The sequence below is a fragment of the Quercus suber genome, unplaced genomic scaffold, assembly GCF_002906115.3.
Source record: "Quercus suber isolate HL8 unplaced genomic scaffold, Cork oak 2.0 scaffold_848, whole genome shotgun sequence".
Taxonomy (NCBI): Eukaryota; Viridiplantae; Streptophyta; class Magnoliopsida; order Fagales; family Fagaceae; genus Quercus; species Quercus suber.
Window position 1 is genome coordinate 69,227 of NW_027070278.1, and position 21,918 is coordinate 91,144.

General features: G+C 36.8%; 1 protein-coding gene and 1 pseudogene across 2 annotated transcripts; one reads left to right on the forward strand and one right to left on the reverse strand.

Annotated features, from left to right (window-relative positions):
• The first annotated feature begins 4,110 nt into the window (after nucleotides 1-4,110).
• On the forward strand, nucleotides 4,111-12,191 carry LOC112021550 (putative pentatricopeptide repeat-containing protein At1g12700, mitochondrial). Of its 2 annotated transcripts, none has more exons than XM_065767794.1 (6): nucleotides 4,111-6,426; nucleotides 7,345-7,540; nucleotides 10,691-11,036; nucleotides 11,252-11,356; nucleotides 11,460-11,507; nucleotides 11,663-12,191. In XM_065767794.1, exon 1 carries the CDS (start codon nucleotides 4,560-4,562, stop codon nucleotides 6,339-6,341), a length of 1,782 nt encoding a protein of 593 aa, XP_065623866.1. In that variant the 5' UTR covers nucleotides 4,111-4,559; the 3' UTR covers nucleotides 6,342-6,426; nucleotides 7,345-7,540; nucleotides 10,691-11,036; nucleotides 11,252-11,356; nucleotides 11,460-11,507; nucleotides 11,663-12,191. The 2 variants fall into 2 exon arrangements, with proteins under 2 accessions (XP_065623866.1, XP_065623867.1); XM_065767795.1 differs by having other exon boundaries at nucleotides 7,383-7,540.
• LOC112021730 (polygalacturonase At1g48100-like) lies at nucleotides 8,423-9,772 on the reverse strand (annotated as a pseudogene).
• Nucleotides 12,192-21,918: the final 9,727 nt, after the last annotated feature.

Genomic DNA, 21,918 nt, shown 5'->3' on the forward strand with positions numbered 1-21,918 from the left:
TTTTTCCAAAATAAATGTATAAAATAAAGAATGCCAATTTTTTTTTAAAAAAATCGCATATATTGTTTAGATTATTAATTAATTAATTGTTATAAAAATTCATTATTACCACTCAAACAAATTGCAAAATTAATTTTAGTGATATAGGCAGGAATTGAACTTCATATATTTTATTTAATCATCGGAACTTTAACGGTTAAACTAATTATTAGAACCTACAACAATCAATTATTTTAGTATCCTTTTTATGACATAATTATGACGATGAAATTAAATAGTGAAAGTAACTAAATAAGAAAAATTTTATTATGTAAAACGTGTTAAAATTTAATTTGCCTTCATTGTTATTTAGATCAAAAAAATATTGATTTTATTTTGTTTTGGAATTTGTTTAAAAGAAAGAAAAAAAACTTCAGAGAAATGACTAGCTCTCGTTTAATTTAATTATATTGGGCCAAACAATTATGTAGAAGAACATGACCCGCCTAAAGGTCCACTTCTAGGCCGGAAACCACTTAAGTGACCCATTTTAACTTAATGTTGAATTTGGTTATTAAAGCCAATAGCCCGTGAGCCTCTGGATCTATGATCTATCCCCCATCGTTAGACAAGACTCCTTTCTTGTCCTTCCAGGACATCATAATCAGCTCCTGTTTTCGTTTTGAGCAGTGCAAAGAACACAATCATTTTCACACCTAAATCAACATTCTGCTTATTTGTTAACGGTTGATTGGATTTTCGCAACACAAATAAGGTTATAGACTTAGGTGTGGGAAGGAGTGTGTCCGTAGCACTATTCTTTCGGATTTTGTTGACTCGACAAGTATGAGATGGTGAGTTTATTAGTTTGAAACATGACATAAAAATTGAGGTTTTATGTTCAACCGAGCACACTATCTTTATAGATTAAAAAAAAAATCATTCCTGATTTTGTCAACCACAAAAGCAATCTTGAACATCAACCATAGAAATCTAAACAATCCCAAGTCTAGTTTTAATAGAGATTAGAGCTTGGTGTGAACTTGGTGTGTGTTCAAGATGTTTGATAACGGGTATGAGAGAGAGAGAGGATTTCTATATTTTAGGATTTGGAAATGAAAATGGTAGTGAGTTTGGATCAATGGGTTCGTCAACTTAAGGTCAAATTTGTCCCCCAAAGGACTGATTTCTTCAATGGTTGCCAATCTCTCGCAATATAAAAAATGAAAAATCCTAGCTAAAGAGAATGGAAAAGACGAAATGAAAGCCACAAAAAATAAAGAACGGACATTTTGTGGAGGAGAAGATTGGACATGTTTAATCAAAGTTGAGGTGACAACCATCTTTCCATGCAGGAGTATAAGAACTTTTTTTTTTTTTTTTTTTTTTTTTGAGAAGGAGGAGTATAAGAACTTATTAATGATAATTTTCATTTTTTACTCTAGGAGAGTGTTTTAGAATAAAATCAAATACAATCAAATGCGGCAAGTTACTCTTACTCCTAAAGACTTCGCTATAATTTCTTGGTATATAAGATCCAATTGTGAAAATTGTAATTATCTATTGAATAATATGATCAGATAGTTGAATGGAATTCTTATTATTATTCCTAATAATTATTATTATTATTATTTTAAATTTAGTTCAACAAACCAAACAAATCCATCTGTAGGGTCTGTTTTTGTAGCCTAAACCCAAAAGAGATTGGTTATAGGCCCAACGAACCCAGAACAATGAATTTGTAGAGAGTGGGCAAAAGAGCTGGGCTGGTTATGAAGCACAGAACAGTCAGCTAGGTCACGTGCAATAATGATAGCGTGAACTAAAGATCGGATAACTCCATGAATGAATGTCCGAAGAGGTGTTTTATTGAATAAACAGCGATTACAACGTTCAGGGCTACAATAAAGTTTTTTTTTCTCTTTCTCTTTTTTCTTCTTCTCCTCTATTATCAGGGAACCCTTCTTCTTTATATAGTATCTCTTCCTATAATCTCCATCATCCACTTGTTCTTTATCCACGCATCCACTCGAGTGCATGTCATGTCGTGTGTCTACTTTAGTTCTTTGTGAGTGGCGGTAGCTGAGGTTGCACTGTTCAGGGGTCTTCTCCACATAAATGCGGCCAGAAAAGCTGTTGCAGCGCATTAAATGCGGTGGTACCAGCCTTTCCTTCAGATATTTTCTAGTTCTGATCATTTCCGGATCCACTCAGAGTCCATCATCACCGTTGGGATCGTTGGGGAGGTTAGTCGGACTTTTCACACATTCGTTTGATTAAAGCTCATCATAGCCGAGGAGAAAGACATCCTCGGACAAATGGTGGCCTCCTCGGACGACACTTCCCTTCTGCTTCAGGGCTTCCTGCTTTAGGTGGGCCGCCCCAACCATCTATTAATTCTCGGAAACACCATTGCCCTTAATCAGTGGGTTCCGGGCCTATTTAGTAGCTTTGGGCTTCTCCCCCCACACCATCCAACCCAATCAATCCTTTAGAATTAGGTTAGATTGATTTATTATAAAATTGGAACATATGCAAAATGACTACTTTAATTATCACTTATGCTATAATATTTTATAACACTAACCAAATAAATCAAATAAAAATATATTTATAATATCCATATTGAAATTTCTCAAATGTAAAGTGTTAAAACATAATATATAAGTTAAAATAAAATTTAATTATTTTTTAATTATACTTTAATTATCACTTGCTCTATCAGAAGTTAAAACTATGTAAAAAAAAAAAAAAAAGGTTTTGAGTTATACAAGAAGAGAGAGAGAGAGAGAGCTAAGGAAAATAAGCTATGAAAATACACTTCCTAAAAATAAAATAAAAATAAAACAAAAAACTCATGTCAGGTTTTTGTATTGAGTTAATAGTAGCCTAATTATTCAATTTAAAATAAAGTAGAAAAGCATTTGGGCTAAAGTCAAAGCCCAAAATTTTAATAATAAACTTAATTTAAACCATATGTTCATATATAGTATGATATATACAATTCATATGATATGGAATGATTCATACGTTACGCATTTATGCGTAATACAATACTTAAGAATTTTTTTTACATCCTTATAATATAGAACTTTTTGTACCCGATACTATAAATACCACATATAAAATATCGTTAACTATGATTTTGATATATTTGAAGCAGTAGATATAATAGTTTATATTTTTACTTATTTTTGAACTCTTTAGTATTTAACTAGGTGGGTGAAACTTAATGCCACATATTTACAAATTTTTAGGGTCTGTTTGGTAATGTTGTTTGAACAACAATTTTTTTATTATTTAAACAACATAATATATATTTTCACAACACTTTTTCACTTACAAGTATTTCTAAAATACTTAAACAACGTTGCTTAAATAATACTCCCTCCGTCCCAATTTTTTTGTCCTATTTGAAAAGTCAAACTTTTTAAAGGAACATCATTTATTGTCTTGTCTATCTTTTAAAAATATATAAGTTTCCAAAATTATCCTTAAAAAAATTTATCAAAAAATTGAATTAGTAAATTAATAGGGGTATAATAGGAACATTAGTAAATTAATGACTTTTATTTTTAAAAACAGGACAATATTTTGGGATATCTCAAAATGAAATAGAGGACAAAAAAAAGGGGACGCAGGTAGTATTACTAAACAAGCCCTTAATTTTTAAAGGTACAGTACTTTTATCCAATTCCAACCATTAGCAAATGAATCTAAACGCCCAATTGCCGAGGCTGAAGCTACGGCTCCCTCCCCTTTTATGCGTTACCCCAATTAGTTCCCCACATCGGTCCATTTTATAACTTGTTTCTGGCAAAGTTATCGCCATCCTGGGCCTGAAGCAATAGGCTTAGCATGTGTGTGGCAGCCCACCATTGTTGTCTATTCATACATGCCCATTCTGTGTGTATACAGAATTCATACAGTATTGTATGAATGGCAGCCCATTCATACAATACTGACTGCTTGCTAAATCTGGAAGTCATTTGTTATTGATGTTTGTGCAATTGGTTTGCAAAATTGTGCGCAATAGCCAAACCATTGCTACATGCATTTTCCTCTCTTGCTGGCAAAACACATTTTGAAAATAAGATAATGGGCCCAGATTGTTCCAATTAGGCCTCTCTTGTAAAACTTGCAAGTTATACCAAAGTCAATTTAGTTATGAAACAACCCGTGAAAGAATTATATGTGATTCAAATCAATTTCTTCTTCTTATCTTCATTTATTATCAAGTTCCTTACATAGTTCTAGAGATAACATCTGCATGCCCCAAAAAGTTACATGGCCCACTATTCTTTTTTCCATGATTTAGTTCAGACAAAGCTTCTTGATTATGGGCTGCATCACAAATTTTGAAGATTAATTTTTAAGAAATGCACTTTTTAAGTCACTTACAACTGGTCTGTCGCAAGAACTAGGCAGTGTTGTCCCATTAGTTCCAGTAAACTGCCCTCAAAACCGACCGATCCGACCCGAACCGATTCTCTAATTCTATCTCTCTCTTTCTCAATTCTCAAACTCTATCGTTTCGTTTTGATTTCGGCTGCCGAATTGTTTGTTGGATCTTCAGGAAAATGGGTACGCTTCTTCGTTCTTCCCACACTTGTTTTCGTTCTTATTGTTATTCTACTCTTACTGCTGCTAGTATTGCTAGTGCTAAAAAAACCCCGAATCACAATCACAATCAAAATCAATTCTTGAAACCTGTGAGAGATCAGTGCAAACCTAGAAGCTTTAGGAATGTTGATGATGCCTTAGACCTGTTTGATAAAATGCTTCACACGCGCCCTTTGCCTTCCATTGCCAATTTTAATCACGTGTTGGGTGGCATTGCAAGAATGAAGCATTACCCAGTAGTCATTTCTCTAATTAAACGAATTGAATCATTCGGAATCTCTCCCGATGTTTATACTCTCAATGTTTTGATTAACTGCTTCTGCCATTTAAACTGTCTAGATTTTGGGTTCTCTGTCTTAGCAACAATTTTGAAACTTGGTTATCGCCCAAACTCTGTTACTCTAAACACCCTTGTCAAGGGTCTCTGTCTTCAAGGTAACATTACTGGAGCTGTGAGGTTGGTAGAAGAAATGGAGAAGAATGGGTATAAGCCTAATGCAATTACTTGTGGAACAATACTGAATGCTCTGTGTAAGATTGGACAGACTAGTATGGCTATTAGGTTGCTTAGGAAGATGGAAGAAGGGAATTTTGAGCTTGATCTGACAGCGTATAGCACAATCATTGATAGTTTATGTAAGGATAGATCAGTAACTGAGGCTTTGAACCTTTTATCTGAAATGATGAGTAAAGGCATTCAGCCGAACCTTGTCACTTACAATTCCTTAATTCAAGGCCTATGCAATTGCGGCAGGTGGAGAGAGGTTACTACTTTGTTGAACGAGATGGCACAGAGGAAGATCGTGCTAAGTGTGTGGACCTTCAACATATTGGTGGACACATTTTGCAAAGAGGGGATGTTGATAGAGGCAAAAAAAGTTTTTGATAAGATGATTCAAAGAGGTATTGAGCCTGACGTAGTCTCTTATAACTCTTTAATTGATGGATGCTGTCTGCAAAATAAATTGAACGATGCCATCGAAGCATTGAACATGATGGTTGAGAGAGGTTGTTCACCTAATGTTGTTAGCTATAACACATTGATTAATGGGTTTTGTAAAAATAAAAAAATTTATGAGGCAATGAATCTCTTTAATGAAATGTCCAACAAGGGAGTGGCTCCTAGCATTGTGACTTATAACACTCTTATAGGTGGGTTTTGTCTAGTGGAGAGACCCCAGGCTGCACTAGACCTATTTCTTAAGATGCAGGCATGTGGCCAACTTCCAGATCCCCAAACTTATGCTATCTTGTTGGACGGCCTGTGTAAGAATGGACTAGTTGTTGAAGCAATAAAAGTGTTTCTTGAGATGGAAGACAAAACGTTGGGCAACAGTATTGTGATTTACAACATTTTGATTGACGGTTTGTGTAATGTCGGGAATCTTAAAGTTGCAAGAGAACTCTTTTATAGTCTACCTGCAAAAGGATTGCAACCCAATGTTCGAACTTACACCATAATGCTCAAAGGGCTTTGCAAAGAGGGACTGCTAGAAGAAGCAAGTGAGATATTTGAGAAAATGGATGGGAGCGGTTGTTCACCTGACGATCGCACATATAACACAATAATCCAAGGGTTATTGCAACATAATGAGACATCAAAGGCAATTAAATATCTTGAAATAATGGTTGACAAGGGTTTTTCAGCAAATGCGACAGTTGCAAGCATGTTTTTTGACTTGTTGTCATCTAATCAAGTAGATAAGAACATTCAAGAATTTCTCCAGAAGCCTAAGTGAAGATTTTTTAGTTTCTCAACATCAAGGACAAATTTCATATTTTATCCATCACATGTCAATCTTTAAAAGATGTGTATCATTTCAAGTAAATTTTATAGTTTCTAAAGATGATTTTCTATTTCATTTATGTATGCATGATTGTTTGTACCTTTAATTGTTCTATCTTTTGTTGTGATTTCATTGTGCACTCATGTTGTTGCTTGGAAGTTGGAACCTATTTTCCTGGATAGTTGTTTCAAAATTTTTTCTTATTTAAGGTTAATGCCAAATATCGTTGCTCTAAAGTCTGGCATTTTTTGTGTGGTTATACGTCCCTTAGCCAATGGAATTAATGATAATAGATGTTCCCTCCAATGAAATTAAATTTTGGAGTTGCATTTTTGTAAACTGAGTCCCCCCCCTCCCCCCTCCCTTTTTCCCCCTCTTATAAGCCTTTTGGTGCTTTTGTGTTGTGGACTCAAGTCAAATTTTGTTAGTCTAGCTTGGTTGGTTTATCAACTCAAGGAGTTAGCTGATAATTTTGTATGTGCTTCTCCTTGAATTGTCTAAGAGAGAAGCAACTTAGGTTGTAGTGCAATACAAAATTAACTTCATGTTATAATCATTTTGACATTGACGATTTAAACTAAATGAATTGAGTTGGAAACTCCCAACTTGCGATCATATAGCTGAAGAATAGTTAGTGATTGATTATATTTCATGGACACAAAGAGCTGATTCTTTTGGAGCTTTTGTAATTTCATTTTTTTGTATGTAGATTGTGATTTCCTAGCCTAACTTAGGTTAGGTTTCTTAGTTTTAGTTAGTGATGTTATGCTTAAAGAAAACCAATCTTTTTGAAATACACACGGTTAACTTAGTGATGTCATGTTTGGTAAAGTATAAGATAGATAATCCCATAGGCTTTGTTAAATATACAACAAGGTTTATAAAAGTCATGCTGTAGGTTACTGCAAAATCATTATAATGAGATAATTATTATGTATGAGTGTTTTCTTGTTAGGTTGATTTGGTCTTTGACTTGTGATTTTGGGAATTCAGCTTGAGATAAAAGATGGGGTTCTCTTTCACCAAGCTTTTTAGCTGGCCTTTTGCCAAGGAGATGCGTATTCTAATGGTGGGTCTTCATGCAGTGGGCAAGACTATCATTTTGTACAAGCTGAAATTGGGAGAGATTGGGCCCACCCTTCCTACCTTTGGTATTCTTTTGCTATATTGTTAACATTGTTCTATTATATAATGTGCAGCTTGTTTGTAGTTATAGGTAGTTGAGTTTTACAAATTCTTTTGTTGCTTAGAATTTTGCAGGTGACGCTGATTTTCATAATGATTAATTAATATATTCAAACATTTGAAAATATATCTATAATAATTTATGATTAAAAAAATATTTTTAACTTTCCTCTAGCTAAAATAGAAATACAAATGCTTAGGTTAACTTTCCTTCAAAACATTGTTTTTGTTTGGGATTTTTAACAGAACAGGATTCTCTCAAATTATTTGGGTTGGATGAGTTTGTCATTAATCCAGGCTCAAGTCATTGCCCTCAAGTAAATCATTCGGAACTTCATTTATGGCAAAGGTATATACTTCTAGGAATGACTTGGTTTGGGTGTCATTGGAGTTTCCAAGTAGAAGCAATTGAAGATTTGGCTCTAAAAATAAACTTAACAATCGTTGGGTACATCATGGTAGATCCTCATAAGGAATTATTGGATGAGAGAACCATGAAGGAGAACTTTAGTCTCTATGGAGTTTGAAAGGAACTCAACCCAAAACTCAAAATGACTTGATGAATGAAGGCAGGATTGGAAAATTGGGTTCCTGACCAGGAGTGCTGAACAACACTTTGGTCCAGGATATCAGTGCCAAACGACACTAATGACAATACGACACAAAAGCTCTAGCCTAAAGTGCTGTGTGCCGATCAGCCTATCTTGTTCTGTTAAGCTTTGTATTCCTACAATACCTCCTTGATAGTTGCTAATATGTGCTGGCAAGTTGGGAACACTGTTTTGATGGCTGGAATTGGGGTTCTCATGTGTAGGCATTATTTGGTCCATTTGGGAAGTTAGGGGTTCTCATGGCTGGAATTGGGGTTCAGAAAGTGTGAGGTTTGTGCATGGGAGAGAGTCACTGCAAGCAAAAAGCATGGGAGGGCTTCTTACATCATATGTGCCTTTTATGTTTGAGTACAAGATATCAGAAATGGAAACTGCAGAGGTTTGGTTGGGACAATTCTTGGTCAGGCAGTAGTATTGGTCTATGATAATTGGGTTTTGGACGGTGTCCATGTATATGTTATGGAATGTCACTTTAGATACAGAACCTAATCCACCCTGCCATGTTTTGATCCTAACACCATTATCTGAATGCTTGATGACTGAATCACTCACTGTGATGTTAGAAACACATGCCCGGGAATTTCGAATGCCTAGGCTTCCAATACTGCACCCATTGAAGAGGATCAAGTTTCAGCAAAAACTTGCACAAAGTAGGGACTATGAATAAGCTTTAAAGATAAAAGAAAACTGTAAAAATTATTAAGGCAAAAATCGCAAATATTGGAGTTTTTTTCTATGAAAGCACTTTGTTACCTTATTCCATGACTTGGACTGCAAGTTATATTCCTTGTATCTCCGTTATAACATCCAGCTCCAATTGATACACAGTCATCACCTATACAAGGAAGGTAAATAACCAAAATGCACTGAGTCTTTGAAATAGAACAGGACAGAGACATGAAAAATTGATATCTATATAGTTACCATTGGATATAACTGAATTATATATTTTGACATTTTTTGTGTTCTCAATGTGAATTGCATCGGTGTTGGGACTTTGAGCAGGTGAGTTTATGTTGAGCAACTCTATATCGACGTATTGACAAACGTCAAACCGTAAATGAAATTGGGGGCTGTTCTTAACTTTTAAGTCCTTGGACTGTCAAATTGGAACTCATGAAGAATCTTATGGCTTGCATCACAAATTTTGAAGATTAATTTTTAAGAAATGCACTTTTTAAGATGGAAACAAGTATTCCAGAAATGTTTTAACTGTGTTTATCACTTACAACTGGGCTATCACAAACACTAGGCAGTGTTGTCCCATTAGGTGCCTGTTACATTGATATACAGCAAATAAGTAAACAAATTTTCAGTGGTGGTGAAGTCAAAAAGTGATATTAGAAGAGAGGGTTGTGGGGGGGGTGGGGAAGGTCGGTATTTTTGTGGTTTGCATGGATAGTTCCACCATTTCTCTCCTCTGCCATCTATGATACCACCCCCATGCAATGACATTCCATTGTTTCTTACTACTTTTTATTGGCCATGAATTGGGTCCATCTGGTGGCATAATAGTCCCATCAATCTTCTCATTATCCAAGCCAAAAGAAGAAAAAACCCATTAGTTTTTGATTAAAAGGAACAAGAAAAAGCTGCTCTAATAGAATTATATAAAATCTCTACTATAGCAGAATATCAATATTACCTGAAATGTGATGCCGGATTTGCAATGGCCTGTGAAATCTCTCCTTTAACATTATAGCCTTCTGGACCCTCAATTATCATCTCTTGGTATAACTGTTAGATTATGGCTTCATTAACATCTAGGGGTTAAGTTGAGTGGCTCTATGGTGTGGACACCGCCCGGATTATTTTGAATGTCTTAAGGGATTTAATTGCTATCTTGATTATGATTTGATTTCGCTGCCTTATTTGATGTAACCTGGCACCTTATTTATAGGCCCACAGTAAACATTATTGTTATGTTGAATTTGATGATGATATGGAATTGTGATTTTCTTTCTCTAGCTTGGTGGTGATGCCTAGAACCCTTACTGGTGAAGCCTAAGGTTTATCTTGTTCTGTGTTTTTGCCTTTGCCCTGCATCACTCTAGCTGTATTTAAGGCATCATAGGGACAGTAAAATGGGTTTGAAACTTTGAATTCTACCACCAACCCTTTTGGGAGGTAACCTTTGGGATCTATTCCTGTTATGGTTTTGAACACGTGGGATGGGAGAACTATACATGCCTGGAAAATATTTTGGTGCTTGAAGAGCCCTGGAGACTGTATTAGCATAAAAAAAGGATAGATAAGGAGAAAGAAAAAGAAGATTATGGCTTTCTAGGATTGAATGGTAAAATGAAAATTCTATGTTGGGCATTGATATAATCTGTGTGAAAGTAGCCTATGAAAATTGTATTTTTTGGGTAGGAAAGTAGTTTGTGAAATTTGAGATGTAGGTTGATGAGGTAGATGTTATAGCTTTCCTAGTTCAGCAAGCTGATGATGTCTTTGTGGCTTCTTGACTACACTGACTAATTCATTTTCTCTTGTTTGATGCAGGTACTTAGATATTACTTTCGATTTTGATGCTATAACGCATTTTTGGTTATATCTCAATAACTGGTAAATGGGGTCTGAAGGGCCTCTTGCACCTGCAGTAGCAGTAACAGTTCATGTGACGGGATTTAAGAAATTCCATGGAATTTTAGAGAATCCAACTGAGACAATTGTCAGTAATCTCACAGAGTATGTGAAGAAAAAGGGATTGCCAAAAGGTCTAACTCTTGGGAGTTGCAGCATTCTTGAGACTGCGGGACAGGGAGCACTTGCTTCCCTATACTAGACATTGCAATCTGCCATTGGTGGAAAGGATTCTGAATCTTCAACTTCTGGAAAAATTATTTGGGTCAGTTGCCCACATTTCTGATCTCCTCTGCAGCTATGCTCAAATTATGAATTTATGCGTGGTTTTTTGAATAAATAAACCATTATTGACAATTTATTAATCGTGCATTTTAGAACCTTAATCCTAAACCAGACCAAGAATCTACACTTTGGACTCCATTGTAATTCTGTATTTATGCATTATGTATCTAACCCTCTTTAACTATATTTCTCCAGCTACACATTGGAGTTAATAGTGGTGCAACAAGGTTTGCCATTGAGCATCAAGATGTTAATGAAGCCACTTTTCGTTGTCCTGATGAGTTGGGATGGAAGCCCCAGGTTAGAAATAATCCCTAAGTTTCATGTTCATGCATGTTGACTTTTATTTGTTTTGACATTTTATATTTAATTCATTGAATTTTCCTTGTTTCATGTTTTGTAGAAAGTCCCCGTCATTCCTGCAGATGGTGACATTTCACACACTCAACAGGTAGAATGGATTTCTTTTTTCATGATTTTTCTGATTAAAAGGGTTTCATAATTTTTTTTTTGTCTGTGTATAAACTCCATTAAGTTTCTAATCAACCTTACGTTTATTCCTATATTTACTATTTAACTATCAACCTATTGCTTGATGGACTGCAGCAATAGTCACTATGAAAGAAGGAATGTTATGTCAGAAGTTTGGTATAATATGCCATCTGAGGCCACGTATCTTAAAGTGCTTTCTTTCTTGTACACTACCCTAAAGTTCCAGTACATGTGATGGCTAGTCCTCTGCTTGTGTATTGAATTAATTAGGTTGTTACTGCGAGCTGGGTTTATTAAGGCAACAGTTTTGCCTAAAACAAAATCTTTTGGTTATAAATTGCAGCTAGCTTGTTTTGAGATATTTGTATTGGACAATCTCGCTGTTTCAAGGGAGACATTGTCGCCACAGTAAGTCTATAGCAGCACTCCAATCCATTGGCGAAATATTTATTAAATTCTTTTGTTGAGGTCACTTTATGCTATAAAGTCAATAGTTATCGAGACAAAAAAAAATTTGACACTCACTGCTGTGGCAAATTGTTAGTGGTAGGTAAAGAAGTGATGTCAGTAGTGGGTTCAAATGAGACCATTAAAAGCTTGTCATATCAGTTGGTGTGAAAAATATTGTCAAATTTTTTGTCTATTGCTCATAGTCATCACCTCATTAGTTGCTTTTCTCTTTTCAAAGGCAATGTTTATTGCCTCGACATAACACTGACCTCCTATTTCCTCCACACATAGACGCACAAGAAGAAAAATACTCCCGAAGATAATTTGTTCCTTTGCGGAATATATTTCTTAATAATTCCATGAATTCTTCTTTTGTTTGAAATTCCAATTGTTCAATCCCAAAACCAAAGTTCTTCTTGAGCAAACTCAAGTGTTTCTTGTGCAAACTGATCATATGTGATAAATAGGGGCTTATCCAAAAATGAAAAAGAAAAAAGTGTCACATTGACTGAGAGAGGTTCTAACATATTCATAGAGTGAATGTTTCAAAACCAAATGAATTACGTAAGGGCCTTGGTAGTAGGCCTACGCTTAACACTGGCTGTAGTATGCAACACAGTATGGTGCCCCCTACGTGAAAACTGTGCGTCAATGTATGTGAATTTTTTTTTTTTTTGATACCAGCTGCATAACATTATATAAACTAAGGAGAATACAAAGTTTAAGCCTTAGCAGGCTAGTTCAGGATACAAAAAGACCAGGACATTACTAGTCTAGGAACAAAAAGGACAAATATACACAAGCTTTGCTGCTTCAATTGCCAAAGGTCAGCAAGGAGAGCTTGATCTTGCCATGAGGGTTTGCTGTACAGGTTGCAGATTTGGACTAGCTTTTTATGGTTGCATAAAGCAAGCATTCTGCTAAAACCATGATCTTTGGCTTTGAAAATTGCTTCCACCATTGCCTTCTGAGTCACCATATATATTGATTGTCTACTACTGTTTGCTGCACCTCTGAAGATAGTGACCCCTGCCATAGTAGTAGCTTCAAAAGCAAAGCCAAATCTCTTAGTTCTCCTATTTCTGCTAGCTGCCACTTTGATAAGGATCTGCCAGGTTTGGTGAGGAATTCTTTGTAAGTTCTGCTTCTCACTTGGTCTGGTATTTTGCCTTTGACTGAAAGCTGTTTGATACCTTTGTTGTCAAAGAGATCAGCATGGATTAAGTGCTTGGAGCCATATTGGATGCTGAGCTTCACATTTTGGTGCCAGCCAAGAAGTAAACCACCACTCAGAGCTTCCCTTGGAAATTCCCAACCATTACTAAACCCACATTTTTCCAAAATATCTCTGCCTTTGTTTTGAACCAACTTTGTCTCCATTAGAAATATTATGTCTGGCTTGTGCTCTTGGGCCTTTTTTTGGCATTGTAGAACTGCAGGGGGTTGGCCAGCCCCCTACAGTTCCAGCTGAGGATCCTCATGGCTGCTTGGGAAGTTGTTGAAGGCCAGCTTCCCGAAGCCCTGAAACTGATTCAGCATGAAAGACCGGGGAGCAATTGTCTAAGGATATTTCTGGAGTTGCTACAGCTTGCACTTGAAGAACATCTTCATCAAACAAAGCACAGCAAAGTATCTGTTTTATATTTCTACCAAACTTCTCAAACTCTTTTCTAATTCTCTTCCTAGAGCTGATTCTGATGGCATCAATTTCAGTAGTTGAATCCCATGCTTCACTGCAACTTAGATAAGTGTTCAGAGAGGAAGAAGGTAGAGAACTAGTGATGGAGGGGGGGTCCTGGTCCTAAGTTAAGAAGTTCAAATGGGCCTAATTCACCCACTGTGGCCTCAGAAGAATTGGGTTGACATTCACGGGTTGGGCTTGCATGCACGTGATGTTGAGGGGGTGTTAAATCTTGACTCTGTTCAACACTGATATGGGCCACCCTAGCAAGTGGATCAATCAAACTTGGCCCATGACTTGAGCTCCCTAGTTCAAATCTAAATCTCCCGCAGTTGACCCTTTGAACCAAGGATTCTATGGAGTCAGGAGACTCTGGAATGCAACCTTTAGCCCATCGTTGATCCTGTCTAACTTCTGGTCTGTCTTCATTCAATTTATCTAAATTAAACATTACAGTAGTGGTATCACTTTTAGTATCAGAGGCTTCAAACTGTGAATGACAGCTTTGGCCATTTGTGATAAAAGGACCAGACCCTTCAATCCAGGTCCACTTAAGATTTGAATCATTTGGTGGTAACCATGAAGGTCTCATAGAGAAATTGGCATTGCTAGAGTTGATAGGTTGTGAAAAACCATTGTTATTACTTGGTTCAGTGTTAGGAAGGTTCAATGAATCTCTGTTGACAGTGGTGATGGGTTTAGAAGTGGGTGAGTTAATTGGGGTTGGAATTGTTATTACTTGGTTCAGTGTTAGGAAGGTTCACTGAATCTCTGTTGACAGTGGTGATGGGTTTAGAAGTGGGTGAGTTAATTGGGGTTGGAGGGGTTGTTTGTGATCTGTTTAGTTCAGTCAAGTTTGTACCATCCTGTTGGTTAAAAGGATTGGAGGTGTCTTCAGTATGGTGAGTTATGGAGTTGAGATTAAGGAGGTTAATGGCAGAGTGAAGGGAAGAGTCATTGGGTTGTTGCTGGTTGATTGAAGAAGGGTAAGAGGGTGTGGGATCAGGAAAACTGTGTGGGGGTTGGAAATTGGATGTGGGGGTTGCTGCATTTAGGGTATGTGAGTTAATTAGTTAAATAATAGAATTTGAATCCTCAATATCCTTTGTATACTCACTGTAAACTACATATAATAATAATAATAATAATAATAATAATAATAATAATAATAATAAGGCTTGGCTCATATGTAGTGCACTATTGCTCACATAATTAAACAGAAGTTGACAACTGATATAGAATTAATGTAATAGAAATGAACAATCCTATTAGTCTCCCAAAATAATGCAATTATATTCACATAAGAATAAATGGTGAGTTTTAGTTAGTTCAACTGGTAAAGTCTTTTATGATTGAATAAGAGATCTGAGATTCAATCCCCACATCAGGAGCAGACGTCATATGTTGAAACTTTCTAAAATAAATAAAAATGAGAATATACTAGCATAGTATATTTCAGGAAATTACTATATAAATATTGTGCGGGTCGCAAATGAGGCCTATGGGCTCAGCCCCACTTGGGCTCACAACTTATTTGTTTGGTGGGCCGAATTTCCTACTATGGGTAGTTCTCCAACTAAGAACTCAATGAGATCACTTTTCTCTCTCTCGGCAACACACTACTTCCCCTTCCTCCCTTCAACTGTTCTCTGTTTCACTTTTCTGTTGCCACTCTTCTCTCCCCTTTTTTTTTCCCAACCCCTCTCTTCTCAAAACTTCATGTATTTATAGTCCATAGTTTAGTGGAGAGGTCATAATTACTTGCCAACGAGTGCAACCGACGGTCCACTATTATCGATCGTAAGTGGGTGGTCAGGTAGGAGTGGGAAACGGTGAGGGTGGCGTTGGAACTTGGTTCCCACCTCTACGATAGTTCTCGGCAGCGGTGGCTCTCCGAGGCACGGCCGGGTAGGTACAGCGCGGGGCGTCCCGAGAGTCAAATATCTATCACTGCCTGGGAAGGTGTTGCCGAGAAACGATGAAGAGGCAAGGCTCGGGCTTGCAGTATGCGTGGCCCGGGGGTGGGCCGCCGGGTAGAAAGGGATTGGCCTCATGGGCCATATACCCAGGCCAGGGTCTAAGGCCCAATATAGGATACGACGCGAGGGCCGTACAAATATCTATAAGGGCAAATTGCCTTTCCTGATGTTTTCATTATTATGCCCACCTCCTCCCTAATTTAGAATAAGACACTCACATTCCTTAAAATGCAAATCATTTACACTTACCTCTCTTGAATGACTGAAAAAAAAAAGGGTTTTAAAAAAATCTTAAACTTTCTAAAATAAATAAAAATGAGAATATACTAGAATAGTATATTTCAGGAAATTACTATATATATATATATATATAGAAAAAAAAAAAAAAAAAAGGTTCATGTTTGAAGTAATGTGGGTGAGGGAAGCAGAATGTAAAGAAATTGTTGACATGACATGGAACCAATATAATGAGGACTCTGCTATGACTGTCCAGGAAAGGATTGAAAGGTGTCAAAGCCAGCTGAAAGGGTGGAATCAAAATAAATTTGGGAATGTGTATAAGAGCTTAAAGCAAAAACAAGAGCACCTTTGACAACTTGAGTCTCATAACTTGCTCCACGAAACAGCTAAGGAGATAAACGCAGTCCGCAAGGAGATAAATGAGCTCCACATCAAGCAAGAAATCATGTGGAACCAACGGTCTAGAGTGCTTTGGTTGCAAAACAGGGACAAGAACACAAAATTTTTTCATGTCTCAGCCAGCCAAAGACAACAGAAGAATAGGATTGGGGGGCTAATGGATGAGGAACGTATATGGCATGAGGAGCAAAGGGCAACAAAGAAGATCATATTGGATTATTTCTCGTCAATATTCAGTTTTGACCTTCCTTTAAACTTTGGAGCAAGCATGGGGGCAATGAGTGAGAGGGTAACTCCTAAGATGAACAATGTGTTGTTGGAAAGGTTTAGGGTGGAAGAAGTGTGGCAAGCGCTCCAACAAATGCACCCCACAAAATCACCGGGTCCAGATGGTATGTCTCCCATCTTTTATCAGAAATACTAGGATATTGTTGGGTTAGTGTATCACATTGTGTTTTGCAAGCTCTTAATACAGGGGTGATGCCAAGGGGCATTAACAACACATATGTTTGTCTAATTCCTAAGATCAAAAACCCCCTAAAAGATTACGGAGTATCGCCCAATCAGCCTGTGTAACGTAATTTATAAGTTAATATCGAAGGTTTTGGCGAATAGGCTGAAGAAAATCCTGCATGAGGTGATCACTAAAGCCCAAAGTGCCTTTGTTCTGGGGCAACTCATAACAGATAACGTGGTGGTGGCTTTTGAAACCATGCACACAATAGCCAAAAGAACAAAAGGGAAGAAGGGTCTAATGGCCATTAAGTTGGATATGAATAAAGCCTATGACCAGGTTGAATGGGGTTACCTTGAGGTCATTATGAGGAAGATGGGGTTTAGCGAGAGGTGGATCTCCCTAGTAATGATGTGTGTAACAATGGTGTCCTATGAGGTGCTTATTAATGGGGAACCAAGAGGGAAAATCGCACCATCAAGGGGCCTTCGCCAAGGTGACCCTATTTCCCCTTATTTGTTCCTTTTGTGTGCAGAGGGGCTGTCTGCGCTAATTAGAAAGAAAGAAGCTTTAGGGCTGTTAAAGGGTGTGGGAGTAAGTAAACAAGCACCACTGGTTTCACACCTCTTTTTTGCGGACGATAGTATAATATTTTGTAGAGCTACAATGGAGGAATGTAAGCAGGTGGCTGAGGTCTTAGATACCTATGAGAAGGAATCAGGGCAAAAGATTAATAGGGACAAAACTTCCTTGTTTTTCAGCAAGAACACAAGGGTTGATATCCAAAATGGGGTGATGGACACTTTTGGTGCACAGATTGTACAACAACATAAGAAATACTTAGACTTACCCCCGATGGTGGGGAGGGGAAAGAAAAAAGCTTTTAATCGTATCAAAGACCAAGTTAGTAGGAAAATAGCGGGTTGGAAGGGGAAATTGTTGTCCAATGCCGGTAGGGAAATACTAATAAAGGCAGTAGCACAAGCCACACCAACCTACACCATGAATTGCTTCAAGCTTCCTAATTCGTTATGCTCGAAATTAAATTCTTTGGTTGGGGCTTTCTGGTGGGGAAAGAAAGAAAATGCTAGGAAGATCGCTTGGGTTTTGTGGGAAAACTTATGTAAACCAAAGAAGGAGGGTGGCATGGGTTTCCAAGACTTGAAAGCGTTCAATCTTACGCTCCTTGCCAAACAAGGATGGAGAATACAACAACGACCGGACTCCCTTATCCATCGAGTGCTTAGAGCAAAGTATTTTGCAAACTCCTCCTTTTTGGATGCCCAAGTGGGGAAAAACCCTTCCTACATTTGGAGGAGTTTGATGGCAGCCAAACCAATGTTAAAGGATGAGGTTAAATGGTGTGTGGGTGATGGGAAGAGCATTAAGATCTGGGATGATGCATGGATTCCTTCCACGGAGTCCGGCAGAATTATTTCCCCAAGGCCTGCAATGGATATAGGGGAGAATGTAGCTAATCTGATAGCACTAGACAAAGCTAAGTGGAATGTTGATTTGGTAAGAAGCTCCTTCCTCCCCTTCGAAGCAGAGACTATTCTAAGCATTCCAGTCAGCCCTATGAACTCAATGGACACCCAAGTATGGGCTAAAACCCCCAATGGTATTCTTTATGTCAAGAGTGCTTGTAGAGTGGCAGTCAGGTACCTTGAGGTCTTAAAAGGCAATGACAGTAGACCTGGATGCTTTGATACATCAAGAATTGAGGCTATATGGAAGCTGATTTGGAGCTTGAAGTGTCCTAACAAAGTTAAGCATTTCCCATGGCGCGCATGCAAAAATGTTCTACCCACGAAATAATGCCTCATGCACCGAAAGGTTGTGAAGCAGGACAAGTGTGACCTGTGTGGTGAGGGTGAATCATCTGGTCATATTTTTTGGGGCTGTAAAGTAGCAAAGGAAGCTTGGGGGGAGACTAGTTTCAAACTACACAGTCCTGGCCAACCCCCAACGATCTTTCTTGATGTGGTGCGGCTATTAATGGCATCTCCGGGTGAAAAGGATTGGGAGGTGCTTGCTTTCACGACTTGGTTGCTGTGGAACAACAGAAATTCTGTCAGGTTTGGGGGGAAGTGCAAGAATGAGAAGACTATTGCAGGGGAAGCAAGGAGATATTTGACAGAATTTCGTGAGGCTTGCCTAACGATGCTCCAAGAAGCCCAACCAGCCCCACGGATTAAACATTGGACACCCCCCCTTAAGGTATGTATAAAGTAAACATTAATGATGCTGTGTTCGAGGCACAAAGGTGCTGTGGAATTGGGGTGGATATAAGAAATGACAAAGGGCAATTGATAGGGGCACTTTGCAAGAAGATAGCGTTTCCTTGGGGAGCTCTAGAAGCCGAAGCAAAAGCTGCAGAAATAGGCATAATGCTAGCATGGGACTTGGGTCTAAAGGATATTGTGGTGGAAGGGGACTCTCTACTAGTGATGAACGCTCTAAAGGGATCTACAACCCCAGCCTTGACCATCCAAAAGATAGTGGAAGGCTCACAGTGGTGCTTAAGACTTTTCAAGTCGTGGAGGATTGCGCATGTCAGGAGGAATAGCAACATAGCTGCTCACTCACTCACTAGAAATGCTTTGTCTGTTGATGACTGTATGATATGGGTGGAGGATACTCCCCCTGTTATTGAACTCCAAATTTTAAATGATGTAATTGCAATGGACTTTGGTCCTTATCAATGAATCTAGTTAAATGTTTCCAATAAAAAAATAAAAAAAAAATAAAAAGAATCTAAAAGGGGAAAGAGAGGGGTGAGTTAACAACTCAATAAGTAACCAAAGTTCTAAAAAATTCTATCAAGCAAATAGATCTGTAAAATAATAATTTATATATAGATCAAATATTTTAAATCTTACAAATATATCATAAATGGATTAGAAAATAATCAGTTTTTCATATATATCAAAACTATAATTTACAATAAGTTCCAAAAACACATAAGCAGTTTTAGTAACTCAAAATAGTTCAAATACTCAAACATTTCCAAAATCATATATGTAGTTTTAAGGACTCAAAATAGTTCAAATATTCAAACGTAATTCATATTCTTAACAATCTTATGACTATGGTCACACTATATCTCTGTGACTGGGCATCAGAGTACCAATGAATAACCCCCATTGTCTAGGTATCAAAGTATCAATGAATAACCCCCATTAGTTTGGGTATCAGAATCAATTCATAGTCAAATTGTCCATAATCATACATATGAAATCATAATTTCTAACAAAATATATCTTATTCAAGCATGTATATAAAAATCATATACTCAGTATTAAAATATATTTTGTAATAATCCTTTTATTAAAATCAGTAATACAATAGAAATAAAAATTCTAACAATTATAAACAATTTTCAGTAGTTAAAAAAAATACATTAATATAAGCAAAATAAAACTCAATGAGGATAAAATTACTTACCTCCATAAGCTATTCCAAAAGGAACTTCTCCCTAACACTTCTTCAAAAATCCTTAGATATAATCTAGAATAATTTCAAATATTTTTACTTAATAATCAAATAATTTAAGAATGACTTGTAACGGTACCTGTCCAACAAAGAGACTACTAAAATATTCAATAATTTCTCTTTATTATCTCAAAGTAAAAATCCATATATTCAATATATATACACACACACACTCTACTGCCACTAACAAAACCTAGGGTACATAATCATTTAGGGTCAAAAGCACCCATCGGCCATCTTCTATAGTTCTACATGTGTTCTTTTTTTTTTTTTTTAAACAAGTGACTCTATCTAGGTTTTTTTTTTTTTTTTTCCTTCACTTCTCACAATCTTTTCTCTTTTCTATTTTCCCTCTTTTAGTTCTTTCTAAGCTTTATAGTGTAATATGTTGTGGTGTTGAAGGTGTTGGTGGTGTGAATGGCCAGATCTGCTATGGTGGATTGGTTTGATATTTTGTGGTTTGCATGGTGATGGTTTTTTTTAGTTGGGTGCTAGGTTCGGTGAATGGATGAAGAGGGAGGCAATGAATGGTGCTTGAAAGCAATTTGGGTTTGGTGAGTTTGGGTATTGGGGGTTGAAGGAAAAAAGAAAAAAAAAAGAAAAAAAAGAAATTAGAAGTAAAAGCTGCACTAAGTCAGTCCGTGGGTCCCACAAAAAGTAAAATTTTTTGAGTTATCAAAGTTGGAAACAAGTGCCAAACGTGCCATCTTAGGAAGTTGTGGTATTTTCAGTGATAAGTGATGAGTGATGATATTTGAGTGATGAGTGAAGAGTGAGCATTTTTTAAAATCCAAATAGCCCCTTATTTCTCCAAAAGTCTATAACTTGTTGATTTTGCACTGTTTTCGAAGCTTGACATTATTTTTCTCCAATACTTCTTCAGTTCTTTTTCATTCACTAAATTTCTTATTTGCTGAGGTTTTCTAGTCTTAGTCTCTACTAGTAATAGTTCCACAACTTTTCAACTCTTCTTTTCTCTTCTAATTTTACAGATAATACATTGTCCTAATCCCTCTGTTTCATGTGGGAAGACAAAATACTCCACTCCGAGTCCATATATATAAGGATAAAAGTGAGAAGAATTTGTAAATGGTACATGAAATGCAACATTCTTTCTAAAAAAAAAGGAAAAAAAAAAAAAGAAAAAGAAAAAGAAGAAGGGGAAATTACAGTAAACCCACTTATGGTTTGGCCTATTTTCACTTTGCCTACCTGTGGTTTAAAACTTAACACTTTGCTCACAAGATAAAAGTGAGAAGAATTTGTATATGGTACATGCAATGCAACATTCTTTCTCAAAAAAAAAGAAGAAGGGGAAATTACAATAAACCCACCTATGGTTTGACCCATTTTTACTTTGCCTACCTGTAGTTTAAAACTTAACACTTTGCTCACTTGAACTTCAATCTGTTTGCTCTTTGTTACCCACCTCATTCTCAGACATTAGAAAAACACATTTTTAATACAAATTAGAACATAACACGGATCAAAAACACGAAGCATTGAAACTTTTCCTCATGAGCCCTAGAAACATGAAAAACCCCATTTGAACAAAGACGCAGAGCTTCATTTTTATCAGTTTCATGAAGTGGTGGAAAGTTGGGTTTTTTAAGCCTCTTGGTGGTTCTATTGCAGTGAAATTTTGAATTTAATATATTCATTGTCCATATTT